The sequence below is a fragment of the Diceros bicornis genome, chromosome 9 (genome assembly GCF_020826845.1).
Source record: "Diceros bicornis minor isolate mBicDic1 chromosome 9, mDicBic1.mat.cur, whole genome shotgun sequence".
NCBI lineage: Eukaryota > Metazoa > Chordata > Mammalia > Perissodactyla > Rhinocerotidae > Diceros > Diceros bicornis.
The window spans coordinates 15,132,107-15,147,944 of NC_080748.1; the positions used below are offsets into that span (position 1 = coordinate 15,132,107).

Here is a 15,838-nt window from a genome sequence, read left to right on the forward strand (position 1 = left end):
GCACTTGCTTCATTCCAGGCTTCTGAAAAGTAAATTCCATGGTAGAAGCAGTTATATGCTAAAGTGCATACTAAACATTTCAATCACATTTGACATTTTCTAAAAAGTCTTCACAGTGGAAATTCTGTATATATAGACTTAAGACTCTGGCCCTGTGCTCCTTTCTGGTGTGGCACTGTATTTCACTACGTAAGTTTTGGTTATAAAAACTTCTAGGCATAGTTAAAGTTTTCTTGAAAATAGTGAATACCTCAGGTTATGTAATCTATATCACAGCCTTAAAGGTATTTATCTTTCAAAGCTTTAAAAGGTATTCATGCCCAGGGTCCAAAAAAACGACTCAATAAACACAATATAGTAGTCATCAATGTGCCAAACCCACATGGTATTAGTAACAGATGAGGCAAGAAGAGACCCTTGGAGGGCAGGGGCAGGGGGTTAGGGGTGGGGGTTGTTAGTGGTGATGCTTTATGTTTGAAGATACTAATAAATAATTTGATAGTTTTATTTTTTTATGCACTGTACCTTATGTTAAGTATAATACATTAAACTGATGATAACCCAGAGATTTTTTTGGAAAGAGCTTTAAAAGGAGGGTTTTTTGTTGTCAAGAATTAGAAACTGAGTTAGATAGGTCCTTAAATATTTTGAAAATCCATAACCAGATATATTGACCCATAATTAGGAATGGCCAAATTGATTTATTGGCCAAATTGATGTTTTTTAAAATATTCTATCAGGTTGTGGTTATCTCTTTCCACATACCCAAACTTTCCTTAAACCAATTCTGTGGTTATGATACGGTGACACAAAAAAATGGTAGCTATAGTTGAACATGGCACCGTTACAAATTTATATTATTCTAGACTAACCATCAGTTCTAGATTACTTTTAGAAATTGTCTACTGGGAAAAAAACTTAAAATTACTTGTCATAGCTCACAATTGTTTGGGAGTATACAGACAATGTTTAGTCCTTTGAAATGACGATATCTAGTGGTCCTATAAAATATTCTCAATGTGGAAGGCAATCTAACTCTAAAAAAAATGACACTTGAGATTGTTAATTCTATTCTATGTTAATTAGATAGTCATAGTTCAGTAGAAATGAAGCCTAACGTATTAAAGACGCTGCCTTAGCTAACATTTAGCAATCATATAATTTGAGGGGGGCTATAGTTCTTTCAAATTACTCAGTTGGTCTCCTCACAGTTTTACTATCTTCACATATTATTCACATTTAAACACTAATATCTTCAAGCAATGAAAGTTTTGACTTCTGGTCTCCAAGACTGACAAAAATCTAAACCAACTAATCAGAGAATCTAAAAGATTACAAATTATGTTTTTCGATAGTTTCCCATTAGAGCTTGTTTTTAACTGGTTCGCTGTGCATGTTGAATGGGTACAACATTTGCAACCATTTATCAAGTTTGGGCAAGCAATGCTAATACTGCTGACGGTTCTGCTCTTAGAAGAGGGCCGTGCTTTCTGTTGCATGCATTACACTGACCCTGTACTTTCTTTCCTTTCCTTTGTTTCCTGTGCCATGCTTGCTGTGTAGCAAATGGAATCTCTTGCAGTAAGTTAACTTTCTTTCATACTCTTTGTCCATTTAGGCATGGACCCATAACAAATCTTATTTTTACTGTTACTATTATATCTCTTAGCATGTTTTCCCTTTTTCGTTTCGTTTTATTTATTTTTGGTAGACTGAGACATGCAGTTTATTAGTAGCATTCTGGGCTGCTTTCGTCCCAAAGTAGAAACCTATGTTGCTATGAACTCTCACACTATCAGTGGAATATTTTGAGTAATAACTACCGTTATCTGACACTTAGGAAAGTCAGAGTTTTCATAGCTGGGTTTCACCCTAAATTGTGAAGGTAACATTATGTTTTTAAACAATACTTTTTTATTTATCTGTGAGTCTCTGGCAGTTATCTTTTATACCAGATTTTAAAAAGTTTCCATAAAGAAAAGTTTAAATGATCATAAAATAAAATGTTTTTCTAAAACAACCAGAGATCTAATTTGAGTTAACTCGTGAGTGTAGCTACTTCTTTAAACTTAGGCTGGTTACCAGGATTGAGAGATCAAAGAAATCTAAGTAGAATTGGTTTTCTCCCTAAGGGTCAGGGGAAGGGTGAGAGGAGAAAGAAAACTTCATTCAGCATAGTCTTAGCATGACCTGACATAACTTTTAAAAATTAGGATCGAAAGTCTGTTAATAAGACTATTAATAGAGGGGGCCGGCCCCGTGGCCTGGCGGTTAAGTGCTTGCACTCTGATGCTGGCGGCCCGGGTTCGGATCCCGGGCGTGCATCGACGGGCCGCTTCTCTAGCCATGCTGAGGCCACGTCCCACATACAGCAACTGGAAGGACGTGCAGCTATGACATACAACTATCTACTGGGGCTTTGGGGGGAAAATAAATAAATAAATAAAATTAAAAAAAAAAAAAAGACTATTAATAGAATATTCTTCCTGAAACCTAAATTTAAATTCTTGTCATTTCTCTGTTTAATCTGATTTGGGGGAACAATTTTAAGTCACCTTAGAAGCTCTCAATTCTGAGTTAACTTCTTTCTTTATAGTTCATTAGTAAAAGAAAAGCCCTATTTATCCTTACTTAACCACATTTGAAAACTGAACAGTGAAGTGTTTAGTTTAAGCCACATATTTAACCCACTTTCACTGGTGACTGCTGAGCCATGTAATTCTATCTAGTGAAGGCTGTTCTTTTCCTTTCACAGAATCCCATCCACTGCCTAGGAGCTAACCCATTCTTGGAATATAACAGGCAAAGTTTAGAGGCCACTATAAGCAGATACAGCTCAGAGAGTAGTATGATTGTTGGTGTTGGAATTACTCATGATTTATTTTTCCCTCATAGTATATATAAGCCGTATAATGAAAATATTTTAAATTCCAGAGGTATCTATAGGGCTCAAGGGCCATTTTGTATAACTACTTTTTAATGTTCTTCCCACAGAAAGTTTTGAATGTTTTCATAATTTCTTCTTTTTGTAAGCACTTTTGGCCCCTTTTTATCTCTTTAATTCAACAAATATTTATTGAGCACTGAGTAGAAGCATCGTTGGTAAAACTGATACAGCACCTTGGAGGATCACGTGGCTGTTGTGTTTACACAGACTTTAGGATGAGTGTCTGCACCCTAAATGGCAGGGAGAATTGTCACATGGAGTAATCTCCCAAGTGTCTGCTGAATTTATAAATTTAACACCTAGAACGACTTAATGTTTTGCCTTTCAAATATATTTTTAATACAAAGAAATTCTGTGTTTTTAAAAACAATTTATAACTTATAAAAATTAAGACAACCACAGCTATAATCTGTGGGTATTTAATTGGAACATGGAAATTTGGCAGTTCACTAAGTCCCTTTATAGCTACTACTCCTCTCTAATTAGTCATCTTCCAGGAGCTATTTTATTCTATATTATACTGTGAATTTCGCACTCATCTTTATTGACTGGATTTGTTGCTCTGTTTTATTTGGAATGATAACAGCTAGTTATGTTTCCTTGATTTTAAAAAAATGTGCTTGTCTTCATCAAGATTCCACTTGTTATACAAGAATAATCCTTAATAACTATTTCTTCCCATGCAAATTCTCTCCTTAGCAATTGGAACTGTGTCAGAGATTATACAAGCTACACTTCCAGCTGCTGCTGCTTTTTCAGTCCTACTGTAAGCTCATCGGCCAGGTGCATGAAGTCAGCTCCATGCCAGAGGTGAGCCCACACCTCCCGACCCCAAGTCCTGCCACGAACATCACTCCTTTCCTTTTGTTCTACCCCCACCAGTTTATAATGATTCAAGTGATTTTATTCCCACATAATTATTTTGCTCAAGCACAAGTCTTAAATAATAGTGTCTTGTATTTAGTTCTCTGCTCATTTGGCAGTGCCAAGACTAGGGTGAGGCAAGTGATGGGTCTAGGCACAAGCTTTAAGGACCTCCCTAAATGCTATGCCGAGGGGCCTCGCTCACCTCACCCTGATCCTGGCCCTGTGTCTGGGCATCCTTATTTGAAAAAGTTCCTTGTGTTATGGTTTTCCTTCTTTATCTTTAGCTTTTCGTACCTGCCCTTACATTGAGGTAAGAAGGAAATTATCTATATTATGTTTGACTCTCTTCAGCTTCTTTGCCCTGCTTTACCATCAGGGTGCACTAATATTTCTAAATGTAAAACGTAAAATAACTTAAACATACTACTTCTGAGTGAGCCAAAATTTTCTTATAAGTGAAAAAATACTACTGTAATTTAGTAAGTGAAATAATGGTGGTGTGCCCCGGATATTATGGAAGCACGGAGGACAAGTGCCTAGCTCACCTGGAGGCCACGAGGTTGAAATAGGAAAGTTTTCTAGAGGAAATCACACCTGAGCTGATTCTTGAAGGATGAGCTAGAGTTAGAGAGATGAAGTCAGTGCTAAGGAAAAGCGTTCCAATAAGAACAAACAGCATAGGCATAAACATGGTGGTAAGAAAGACAAAGAAACTACAGGTACCAGCAATTTAGTAATGCTAGGATATAAAATGCAAAGCAGAAGGGAGCAATGGAATCAGGCGGAAGAGATAATAAGGGGGAGATCATGGAAGATGCTGCACCTGGGAATATGTCAGTTAGATTTTTATGGCAGGGATGTGGAGGGTGGATTTGATTACAACTAGACTGGAGACAGAGAAACCAATTACGAGGCTGCTGAAACAGCTCGGATGAGAGATGAGAGTTTGACCTAGGGCAGAAGTGCTAGGTATGGAGAGGAGGAAGGAAATGTGAGAGATATTTAGGACAAAAGGTCAATGAAAGCCATTGGGTAGGGAGGTGAAGTAGAGGGAAGCCTCGAGGACAATGCTCAGGTTCCATCTCAGATGAAATAAGTGACCAGCGGTGCCACAGCTGAGACAGGGATATAAAAGAAGGTCTGAGGCAGCTGTACATCCAAATGGTCAAGCCTTCTGCCTGCTGGTCAATGACTTGAGTCCTGCCTACTAGACCATGCCCAGGTTTAACGACATCTTGCAGGTGGTTAAATATGAGGATATGAGGTCAAGGGAGAGGGCTGGGCTGAAGGCACGGTTGTGGTAGTCGTCATTGAACAGCCAGGAGTCCATGAAATGATCCCATCCCAAGCAGTGGGGTGAGGATGAGCCCTGAAACCTCACGTCTGACGAGGGGAAGAGGAGGAAGAGACAGCAAATGAGAACCATGTTACCATGTTTATTCCTCAGTTAGAAAAAAGGAAAATAACTGTATAATTTTTAAGCGTACTTTCAAATGCCAATTTCAAGGAAGGCATGAGTCAGACATCTTTGTTTATGAAGAGCTCTTCACAAACCAGTTTCCTCCATAGAATTACAAATTATCAGATGAAAGAGAAGACAGTTGATCCTGTTATTTGCTACATTGTCAAGATAAAGTTTACTCTTCTGGCAAGTATTAACAGGAGTCCATCTTTGCTCAAAAAATGGAAGACATGCAAATGCAACTCATATGTCATTTTCTATATTTAAAAAGCAATTCAAGTTTCACTTTAGAGTAAGTTTAATGTGTTACATACCGTGTGTGTATATAATATATGTACGTGTATGTATATATTATATATACAATTATTCAAAACTTAGTAAGTTTAAAGTGAATTTCTCCTCAATTATTTTAAATCTAGGTAAGTTTTAAATACTATACACACAATTTAAAACTTACCTAGATTTTAAATAATTAAAGACAAATTCATTTTCAAAGTTAAAAATTACGTACAGGGCCGGCCCCGTGGCTCAGCGGTTAAGTGCTTGCGCTCCGCTACTGGCGACCCGGGGTTCGGATCCCAGGCCCGCACCGACGCACTGCTTCTCCGGCCATGCTGAGGCCGCGTCCCACATACAGCAATTAGAGGGATGTGCAACTATGACGTACAACTATCTACTGGGGGGCTTTGGGGGGAAAAAAAAAGAGGAGGAAGATTGGCAATAGATGTTAGCTCAGAGCCGGTCTTCCTCAGCAAAAAGAGGATTAGCACGGATGTTAGCTCAGGGCTGATCTTCCTCACCAAAAAAAAAAAAAAAAAAAAAAAATTACGTACAAAAGATACTCTAATATCTTACTTAAATGGATTACCTCAGGGCTGGCCCCGTGGCTTAGCGGTTGAGTGCACACCCTCCGCTGCTGGTGACCTGGGTTCGGATCCCGGGCGCACACCGACGCACCACTTCTCCGGCCATGCTGAGGCCGCGTCCCACATACAGCAACTAGAAGGATGTGCAGCTATGACATACAACTATCTAATGGGGCTTTGGGGGGAATAAATAAATAAATCTTTAAAAAAAAAAAAAAAACAGAAAAGTGTAAAGGAAGTCTTAGTTTTTATATAAGGAGAGCATCCCAGCTGTTGATAGTTATCCAGCGCATACAACGCCACAGCCCCCTACACATACCATGTAGTATGGTTTCATTTGTCTTTTTTTAGTTTATCAAGATATTAAGCTTGTACTTAACCAGACCCACATAATCAAGATTTTACTGGTGTAACATCCAGTCTGCAACTAAATAAAGTAAAAATAATTTTTTTAACAGCTGCTAAATATGTCCAGGGAACTGAGTGACTTAAAGAAAAACCTGAAGGAGGCCACTGCAGCCATTGCAGCTGACCCTCTATATATAGAGGGTGCGTGGTCTGAGCCAACCTTCACGTCCACTGAAGCAGCCATCCAGTCCATGCTGGAGTGCTTGAAGAACAATGAACTTGGCAAGGCTTTACGGCAAATCAGGGAATGCAGGTAACTCTATTTCTTTTAGAGATGGGTAAAGGAAATGCACGCCTAATCATTACTTTGTCGTGGCTAGGCACTAAATCGCTACAGAGGGAACATCTAGATATTTTATATACCTCCTTCTCAGATTTTTACCGTTACTGTGCCAGAAGCATCAGATTTCAGAATTTCTATATCTAAAGTATTGGTGTTGGTTCTGGTCATGTGTCATCCCTGAAAATGTTGAAACACTTCAAAGTATACCCCAACATAATTTGAAAACTATTATTTGAATGTATCCCTTTTTTGTTTTTTCCCCCTACATTTTGATAGTATATTCACAATCATTGGAACCAGAATGCTATAGCAAATAAGATAAATGTGTTAAGATTATCAGATTCCACTCTGATACTTTTATACTTTATTTTTATCAAAACCAATAATATTCAGTATTCTAAAACTGATTATGGTGATGTTTGCACAGCTCTGAATATACTAAAAGCCATGGAATTGTGTACTTTTTTAACTGTATAATATGGGAATTATGTCTCAATAAAGCTGTTTTTGTTAAAAAAAAAAAAAGTAACACTCTTACACTAATAAAGGCTCAAAACCTCTCAACTTGGTGACCAATAGTGCCTCTAATCTATGCTGTGCTTTTTTGACTGCAGAAGTCTGTGGCCCAATGACATCTTTGGAAGCAGTTCTGATGATGAGGTCCAGACACTACTGAATATTTATTTCCGTCATCAAACTCTAGGACAAACGGGTACTTATGCATTGGTGGGGTCAAACCAGAGCCTGACCGAAATCTGCACCAAGCTGATGGAGCTGAACATGGAGATTCGGGACATGATTCGCAGGGCTCAGAGTTACCGAGTCCTCACTGCTTTTCTTCCAGACTCCAGTGTTTCTGGCACTAGTCTCTGACAGGAGCCTCCGGTCCCCCATGCGTTCCAAACTGGGGGTGCTGCCATGCTGGGGTGACGTCATTCAGTGTCTTCTCAGCCTTCGGAAGGCTTGGTCAGACTGTTCTCTCTCTTGTTACCTGTAGGACTTTTTCTAAAGAGGATGGCAGAACTTCCAACGTGTAGCAATACTATAAGAACCAAGGCAGCATAGAACATGCTGTGACAGCCTCCATCCGTCATGCTGTGTGGGACTAACGTGTTACCATTTTACTGAGCAAATGCAACTCACTACTGAAGAAATGACTTCCATTGCATACCAAAGCCGACTACACCGAACAATACCTTCCTTTCTAGAAACAATTTTAGATTGGCAAAAGTGCAATGTTTTCTTCACTAAAAAAATATTTTATATTCTAAAACTTGTACATTCTTTTCCTTTATTTTTCCTTTTTTTTTCTTTTTTCGGTGGGCTGAGGAAGGGACAGGCAGAATGAAGCTGGCCACTGAAAACCATAAGATGGTCAAAAGCTGACAGCCTGTATATGTGAAAAGGGAATTGTAAATGGACAATTTAATGTACACTGTAATTTGAATACAATTAACTGCATTATGGAGCTGCTATGAAGTACCTTTCTTATGTTGCTAGGCTACTGTTTCTGAAAGCCCTGGATCTCTCTGCAGGGGCCTGTGATTAGGACCCTAGCACCAAAAATGGTCGAGATAAGACTTTTTTTTAAGGATCTTGGCTGCTTTTTACTAGAAGGTTGCTTTTATGGGCATATTTATACACAGAAGGATGAGTGTTAATTTTAACCAATTTTGCCATTTTGTAGAAAAAAGTTAAAGACATTCACATTATAAATTCCAAGTCTTTCCACCTGTCACGCATGCGTATTTTAATATCCATTTGGATAGCCAGAAGTAGAATCATAAAGGTAAAATGAGTTGTCACTTTGTTTAAGAAATGTCATATTTTATTTGTAATATATATGTAAAAGGCCATTCTTAAGTTTTCTCCTTAAACTTAATGCTGTCAAGTGTTAGATGTGTGCATGTAAACCTACTGCACATCGGAAACATATTCAAAGTTTATCTATGTAACTTATTCACTCTGTAAATACATTTAAAGTTTTTGTGATGTAATCTTGGTTGATACTATGTTCAGAACTTCCTTTAGACTTAAAAAAAAAAAAGACAAAATACATATTGACCATGGATTTTATTTCTGGCTAATGAAGATTTTTGCCTTTGACACGCATTTACAGTTTTGCATGTGGGTTGCCACAGTGACAACCCCAAGGGGCACCATTCATATGTGTTCCATGAATGGCACCCACTGGGGTTGTGCAGGGCAGTGACTCTGTGAAGCAGGAGGTATCTATAACTTCTTTGGAAGTGGACACCAGACAAAGACTGTGAACTTCAATCAGCTCTCTCTGTAATCAATCAGAAAGAAATCAGAGAAGAGTAAGAGCTCTGATTGTCCACAGCCTATCATTAGGTTGTCATCCTTAAAATTTCAAAACAGACTCTATACTGAGCAAGAAGTAGTAGGAGTTTTAATTAATTCTGTCACCAACATCCAGGTAGTCTCCACTCCACTCAAAAAACAGGGACACAGAGACACAATCTAATTTCTACTGTCTTCTTACTCATATTTACTTGACTAACAAATATAACTTGCTCTCCTCACATACAATGACTAAATCATAAGTAGTAATTTTCTAGACGTATCCTGCAACAGGGAGTCTGACCTAGTATTTTTTTTTTTTTATGTTACCATGGATACAACTATTAACTGATTTTATTAACTTTCTGGATATTGCTGAAATATAGGAAGTAGTGGGGGTTTTTTCTCTTTTTTTCTTAATTTTACAAAAGAAAAGGATGTGTTAATGTAAAAGATTTCTTCTATTTTTCCTCTATTTCTTCACCTCCTCTCCCTTGAGTGGAGGTTGGAGAAACTGTGCAGGAGAAAGGCCCTTGAAAGCTGCAGCCCTACTCCACCTGAGCCCAGCAATCACTTCAGATCCACAGTCAAATCTCCTTGGGTATTGTTTTGTGCCTCTATTACTGAAGCATTAATTTTCACTTCCCCCGGGACACAGAGGAATGGAGAGGAGAGGGGAAGTAGAGAAATCCTCCAAAAGGAGAGGGTAGACACCTAACAGACGCTTCCATGATAAGAGAAATGCCTCCTTGTTTCTCAGTGCTTTCTAGCACCAAAACATAATATGCTTTTTTTTTTTTTAATTTTTTGTTTATTGCAGTAACATTGGTTTATAACATTGCTTTTTATCCACTGGAATAATAAAGCAATTCAGATAGGTGCACTATAACTTAGACATAACTTGATTCAAATTATAGTCTCTAAATAGAGTGTTTTAGAAAAAGCCTCATACGTTTTAGAGGCATGTGAATGTCTTATTCCGACCAATAGGTGAGAATGTTAAGAAAATGTGTTAGTGCAGCTGTGAAATAAAGATGCTTGTAACTGTTAGCATCACGTGCGCACGCAAACACACACACACAGTCAAGTCTTAAGGCTCTTCTGGTTCCAAATCCTAACAAACATTGGTCTTTTCAGTGAACTGTAGAATTATAGAAATAAGGGTACCTCTAGGCTGCCTACATCAATAGCTTACACCCGCTTCCAAAAACCTGCCCGAAGAACAACATAAATGTTAGGGTCTGCAGGTAAATTTTATTGTATGTTAATTATATCTCAATAAAGCTAGGTTCTTTTTTTAAGTTTTTGATACACTTACTTAAGATTAATATTTGAATACCTATCATGAGCTGAGTTCTTCCCTTCATTCAACAAATATTTATTGCATACCCACTCTGGGCTAGGCACTATTTCAAGGATACTGCAGTTATCAAAACAGATAACATCGCTGTTCTCAAGTAGCTTACATTTTAGTGGGGGAAGAGGTACTTGTTTGTCTGTGCCAGGTGGTGTTAACTGCCTTGCAGAACAAAACCAGGCGAGAGAGTAACTGGGGTGTGGTGCTATTTCAGAAAGGGAGTTAGAGAAGCCTTTGTAATAAGATGATGTATGAGCAGAGGTCTGAATGAAGTGAGGCTACAGCACGGATATCTGGGGGAAAGAGCATTCTGGCAAAGGCAAAAACGAATGCAAAGATCCTGAAGCAGGAGCATGATCCCCTTGTTGAAGGGACAGGAAGGAAGCCAGTGACCAGAGTGAAGTGAGTGAAGAGGAGAGTGGTCAGAGAGGATGGCAGAAAGGGTTACGGGGGCCAGGAAGGATTTGGTCCTTTACTGAGTGAAGTCGTAAGCCACTGGATGGCGGCAGAGCAGTTACATGCTTTGACCTATGTTTTAAAAGGATCATTGTGTTTGGCATGATGAAAAAGTTCTGGAAATAGACAGTGATGATGGTTACACAACATTGTGAACGTACTTAATGCCGCTGAATTGTGCACTTTAAAATGGTAAATTTCATGTTATATATTTTACCACAATAAATTTTTTAAAAAGGATCACTCTGGCTGCTACACGCAGAATAGATTACAGAAGGGCAGAAGCAGCAGCAGGAAGACCAGTTAGAGGATACTGCAATAGTACAGTCAGTGGGTGATGACTGCTTGGGCTAGGGCAGTAGCAACAGAGATCATCAGAAGTGGGCCTGTTCTGGAAATATTTCAGAGGTAGAGCTGACAGGACTTGATGATGACATGTGGAATGTGAGAGACTCCAAAGTTTTGCCCAAACAACTGGAAGAATGGAGTTGCCATTTATGGAGATGAGGAAGTACAGGTTTGGGAGGTGGAAATCAAGATTTAATTTTCAGACATAACTTTGAGATGCCTAATCAGACATCCAAGACAAGATGGTGAGCAAATGGGTGGATATGGGAGTCCATGGTTGAGAAGTCTGGACTAAAGACATGGTTTTTAAAGCCCCTGAGGAAAAATTAGGATACTCACCTGTCTCTCTTGTAAGAATCAGAGTGTAGTGCAATGAGTTTGAAACCTTAGTTGCACATTAAATCATGTGGGGAACTTAAAACACCAATACACAGGTTTCACCCTCCAGAGACTGATTCATTGGTCAGCTGCTGAGATTGAAACACGGCTTTAGGGTTCTCAAACCTAAAAACCACCAGAGGGTGCTTGTCAAAAATGAAGATTCCCTCAGGCAAATGCAGAGCAGAGTCCGTCAAATCAGCATTTGAATAACCATCTCATTTCGAAAGGCACTGACTTAGGAGAAACTCATTCCTCAGCAAAGTGCTCTTTCTTCTAAAGCACAACCCCAATCATTTTTCCACTTAGGCTGTTTGTGTAGCAGTTCAACCAGAAATCTGTCATTGACTTGTTACTTTGTTTTGTATTTGAGGTCACAGGAAGTGAGTAGCTAGAATTCAAGGCAGTCCACTTACCAATCAGTTTCCTGGCAGATGCTTCCTTCTCTGTCACCATCTCCTCTAGCCCAGACCTTGCTTTTAACAGCAAACTCTTGCTCTAAGACTGTATACTAACTTTGGGTTCCAAGAACTTGAGCCACCTTCACCAACTTCCAGGAGTTACTGAGCCATGAGGTTGAGAAAACAACTCCTTGCTCCCTTCTCCTCCACTATTTCCAACCCTTCTCTCTTCATTTCTATTTCAAGAAGCCCAGAGACTTTGAAATTCATGCCACCCAGCTGGACGAGTGATCCTCCTTCCTCAAGCCCATCATCACCACCCACAGGAGTGGTTGTGAACCTTGGCTCCACATTAGAATCATCGGGGAAGCTTTTAAAATATTCTGAGGCCCGGGCCCCACCCCAGATCCCTTAAATCAAACCCTGAGGGTAGGGCCCTGTCATGGTTACTTTATAAAGTTCCTCCTATGATTGTAAGTTCCAGCTGTGGTTGAGAACTGCTGATCTAAAGCCCTCCTGCTCACACCCCCTCATTCACTGAATAGACTATAGCTTATTGCTCACTGCCTTCTTCTTCACCCCAACTTCAGATACCATTCTCAGGGACTGCAACATCCTCATGGATAACCCACACAAAATCTTTTTCCTCTCAGTTTTAACATTCTTACCTCCAGAGGGTCTTCACTCCCCTCCACTCCACCTTGGCCACCCAATTTCATGGCTATACCAAAACCCTATCCATAGCAATAAGTAGACCAGCTCCAGAATCTCATCTTCAAGCATTCCACTCAGGAATCCTTCTAGTTCCTTTTACTCTGGACCCCCACCCTTTCTAACAATTCTTCCCCCATCATGAACAACAATCTGTAGACCTTGCTACTTTTTCCACTACTCATGACCTAACTTCACCCCTCTTCTGAACAAGTTTAAATTCCATGGATTCTAATCACTCCCTTGCTGACATTCACAAATATCTTACCTCTGTCTTACTCAACTAGTTAAACCTAAGATTGACCCCTTCCACACTTGCACCAGAATTGCTTAAGTGTGACATTACTAGAACACAACTGCAACCAAGCATATCTCAAACAGCACCAACTCTCAGAGTGAGCTCTTAGCAGTCCTATAGTACAATTACACCTCCCTGATAATTTCAAATTCCCAGTACCTGAGATAATTATTTCACACCTTGCTCTCCTTCCTCAGCTTCCCACCCCTTCCCCTTCCTACCAGCCTCAGCTGATGACTTTGCTTCATAATTCATTGAATAAAACAAATCAGATGGTCTCATCTTCACCCCTCAATCTATAAACCTATCTTTAACTAGCCCCACATTTTAGGTGTTCCATCCTTTTCCAATAAAGAGAATATCATTCAGGCCTAATCACTCCACTTGTGCTCTGTACACCATCTCTTCTCCCTTTTCAAGGGCTTTGCTCCTGTGGGCTTGTCCTCTCCCTGCTGTACCATCAACTTCTCTCTACTGAATTATTCCCATTAATATACAAACTTACTCAGTACCTCCCTTTTCCCCAAAATGCCTTTCTGGCTATCACCAATCTCTCTGCTTCTTAACAGCAAAACTTCTAGAAAGTATTATCTCTATTCACTGTCTTGACTTTAACAACTCTAGATTCCATCCCCCACATTCCACTGAAACTTCTCTTTTCAAGATCACAGTTACATTCATGTTGCCAAATCCTACGGACATGTCTACCTTCATCTTTCTCACTCACCGCAGGATTTGACTCAGTCGATCACTCCCTCCTTCTCGAAATACTGTTTTATCTTCGCTTTCATGACACCATCCTCATCCTAACCCTCTTGACCTTTTCTATCTAACCTCTTAACTTCTTGCTACTCACAGTGTGGTCTAGGGGACCAGCAGCATTGATTGCACATGGGAGCTTGTTAGATTTGCAAAGTTTCAAACCCCTGATCTACCGGATCACGATCTCCAATTAACAAGATCACCAGATAACTCCTGGGACATTCAAGTTTTAGAATCATTGCTCTAAACGTGGGTGCGCCCCCAGGGCACTGTGCTGTGCTCTCCTCCCAGGTGATCCCATCCAGGTCCACAGCTTTAAATCCCATATATTTTTTATCTCCAAATATTTTTTATCTCTATAGCTCTGACTTCCCTCCTAAATTCCATTCATATACTCAATAGCCTGCATAATGTCCACTTGGATGTCTCAAATATTCCAAACTTAATATGTGGAAAACAGAAGCCCTCCCCCATCTCACCTCACAGCCTCACCAAAATAAGAACAGCTAAGTTTACTGAGCCCTCACAATGTTACAGGTACGATCCTAAGTGCTTAACATGTATCAGCTCCTTTAGTCCTCACACCACCACCAAGAGACAGGTACTATTATTATCCCCATTTTACAGAAGAGTAATTGAGACAGAAAGAGTAACTAACTTGCCCACAGTCATACATCTCCTAAGTACCACACCTAGGATTTGAAGTTAGGTGAGCGAACTCCAGAACATGCTCCCAATTGTTATACCTCTCAATTCCATCCGCCCCATAGCTCAAAGCAGAAATCTGAAAGTCATCATTTATTTCTCCATCACCCACTTCCAATCCTGTACATTACATTTTCCAACATTATCTTGAATCAATGTGTTTCTCTCCATCTCCATGGCCACCACCCTTGTCCAAGCCATCATCTGCTCATGTGTTCACTAACCTCCTAACCGGTCTCCCTCCTTCCACTCTACCTAGTCTTCCTCACAGCAGTGAGTTTTTTAAAGAATCTGATGTCGGGCCGGCCCCGTGGCTTAGCGGTTAAGTGTGCACGCTCCGCTACTGGCGGCCCGGGTTCGGATCCTGTGCGCACACCGACGCACCGCTTCTCCGGCCATGCTGAGGCCATGTCCCACATACAGCAACTAGAAGGATGTGCAACTATGACATACAACTATCTACTGGGGCTTTGGGGGCAAAAAAAGGAGGAGGATTGACAATAGATGTTAGCTCACAGCCAGTCTTCCTCAGCAAAAAGAGGAGGATTGGCATGGATGTTAGTTCAGGGCTAATCTTCCTCACAAAAAAAAAAAAAAGAAAAGAAAAGAATCTGATGTCACTGCCTAATTGAAACCCCTTCACGGGCTGCCATATGCTTGACCATGGCTGAAAGAACCCTTTGTGACCTGAGCCCAGTCTTCCCCAGCCTATGCCTCACGTTAGCCTCAGGGGCTCCTACTCCTGGGACACGTCAAGTATGTGTCCCACCCCCTCAGTGCCTTTGCTCTTGCTGTTCCCTTGGATCAAAACTATCTTCTCTTCTCCCAGCTCCCTCAGCCTGGAGGTTTCAATTCTCATGTTGCCTCTTCCCAACCACCATATCTAAAAGGGTCACTCTCATAGCACTCTGTTTCCTTCACAGCACTTACCACATCTTAATCTGAGAAAAAAAATATAAATGTAGCAGTTAAAGCCATGGAGCAAGTCCTAGTCTACCTGGGTTCAAGTCCTGGCCCTACCCTAGGACCTCTCTATGGCACCCTCTCATCTACTGAGGAGTATAATAGTTCCTACTGAGCATGGCTGCTGTGATGAGTTACAACAATGCCTGGCACATACTAAGTGCTGTTTAACCATTCGCTATAATTATTACGTATACTTGAAGGCAAGGACCTTGCCCTTTGATTGTCTCTATATTCCCAATGCTTAGAACACCCAGCTTACAAAAGTTTGTCAAATGAATGACTATTATTCCCCTTCACTGTTCCCTTCATATTAGTGACA

At 40.1% G+C, this 15,838-nt stretch overlaps 1 protein-coding gene across 5 annotated transcripts in view; it reads left to right on the top strand.

The window, feature by feature from the left end:
• Window positions 1-8,891, top strand: part of FRY (FRY microtubule binding protein) — a 314,584-nt gene extending 305,693 nt beyond the window's left edge. For 3 of the 5 annotated variants that reach the window (XM_058547971.1, XM_058547974.1, XM_058547976.1), the window contains exons 59-62: window positions 1,564-1,581; window positions 3,647-3,757; window positions 6,601-6,803; window positions 7,448-8,891. In XM_058547971.1, coding sequence (XP_058403954.1) covers window positions 1,564-1,581; window positions 3,647-3,757; window positions 6,601-6,803; window positions 7,448-7,706 — 591 coding nt within the window. In that variant the 3' untranslated portion in view covers window positions 7,707-8,891. The remainder of the gene's footprint in view (window positions 1-1,563; window positions 1,582-3,646; window positions 3,758-6,600; window positions 6,804-7,447) is intronic. The other 2 variants (XM_058547972.1, XM_058547975.1) reach the window with 1 other exon arrangement.
• Window positions 8,892-15,838: the final 6,947 nt, after the last annotated feature.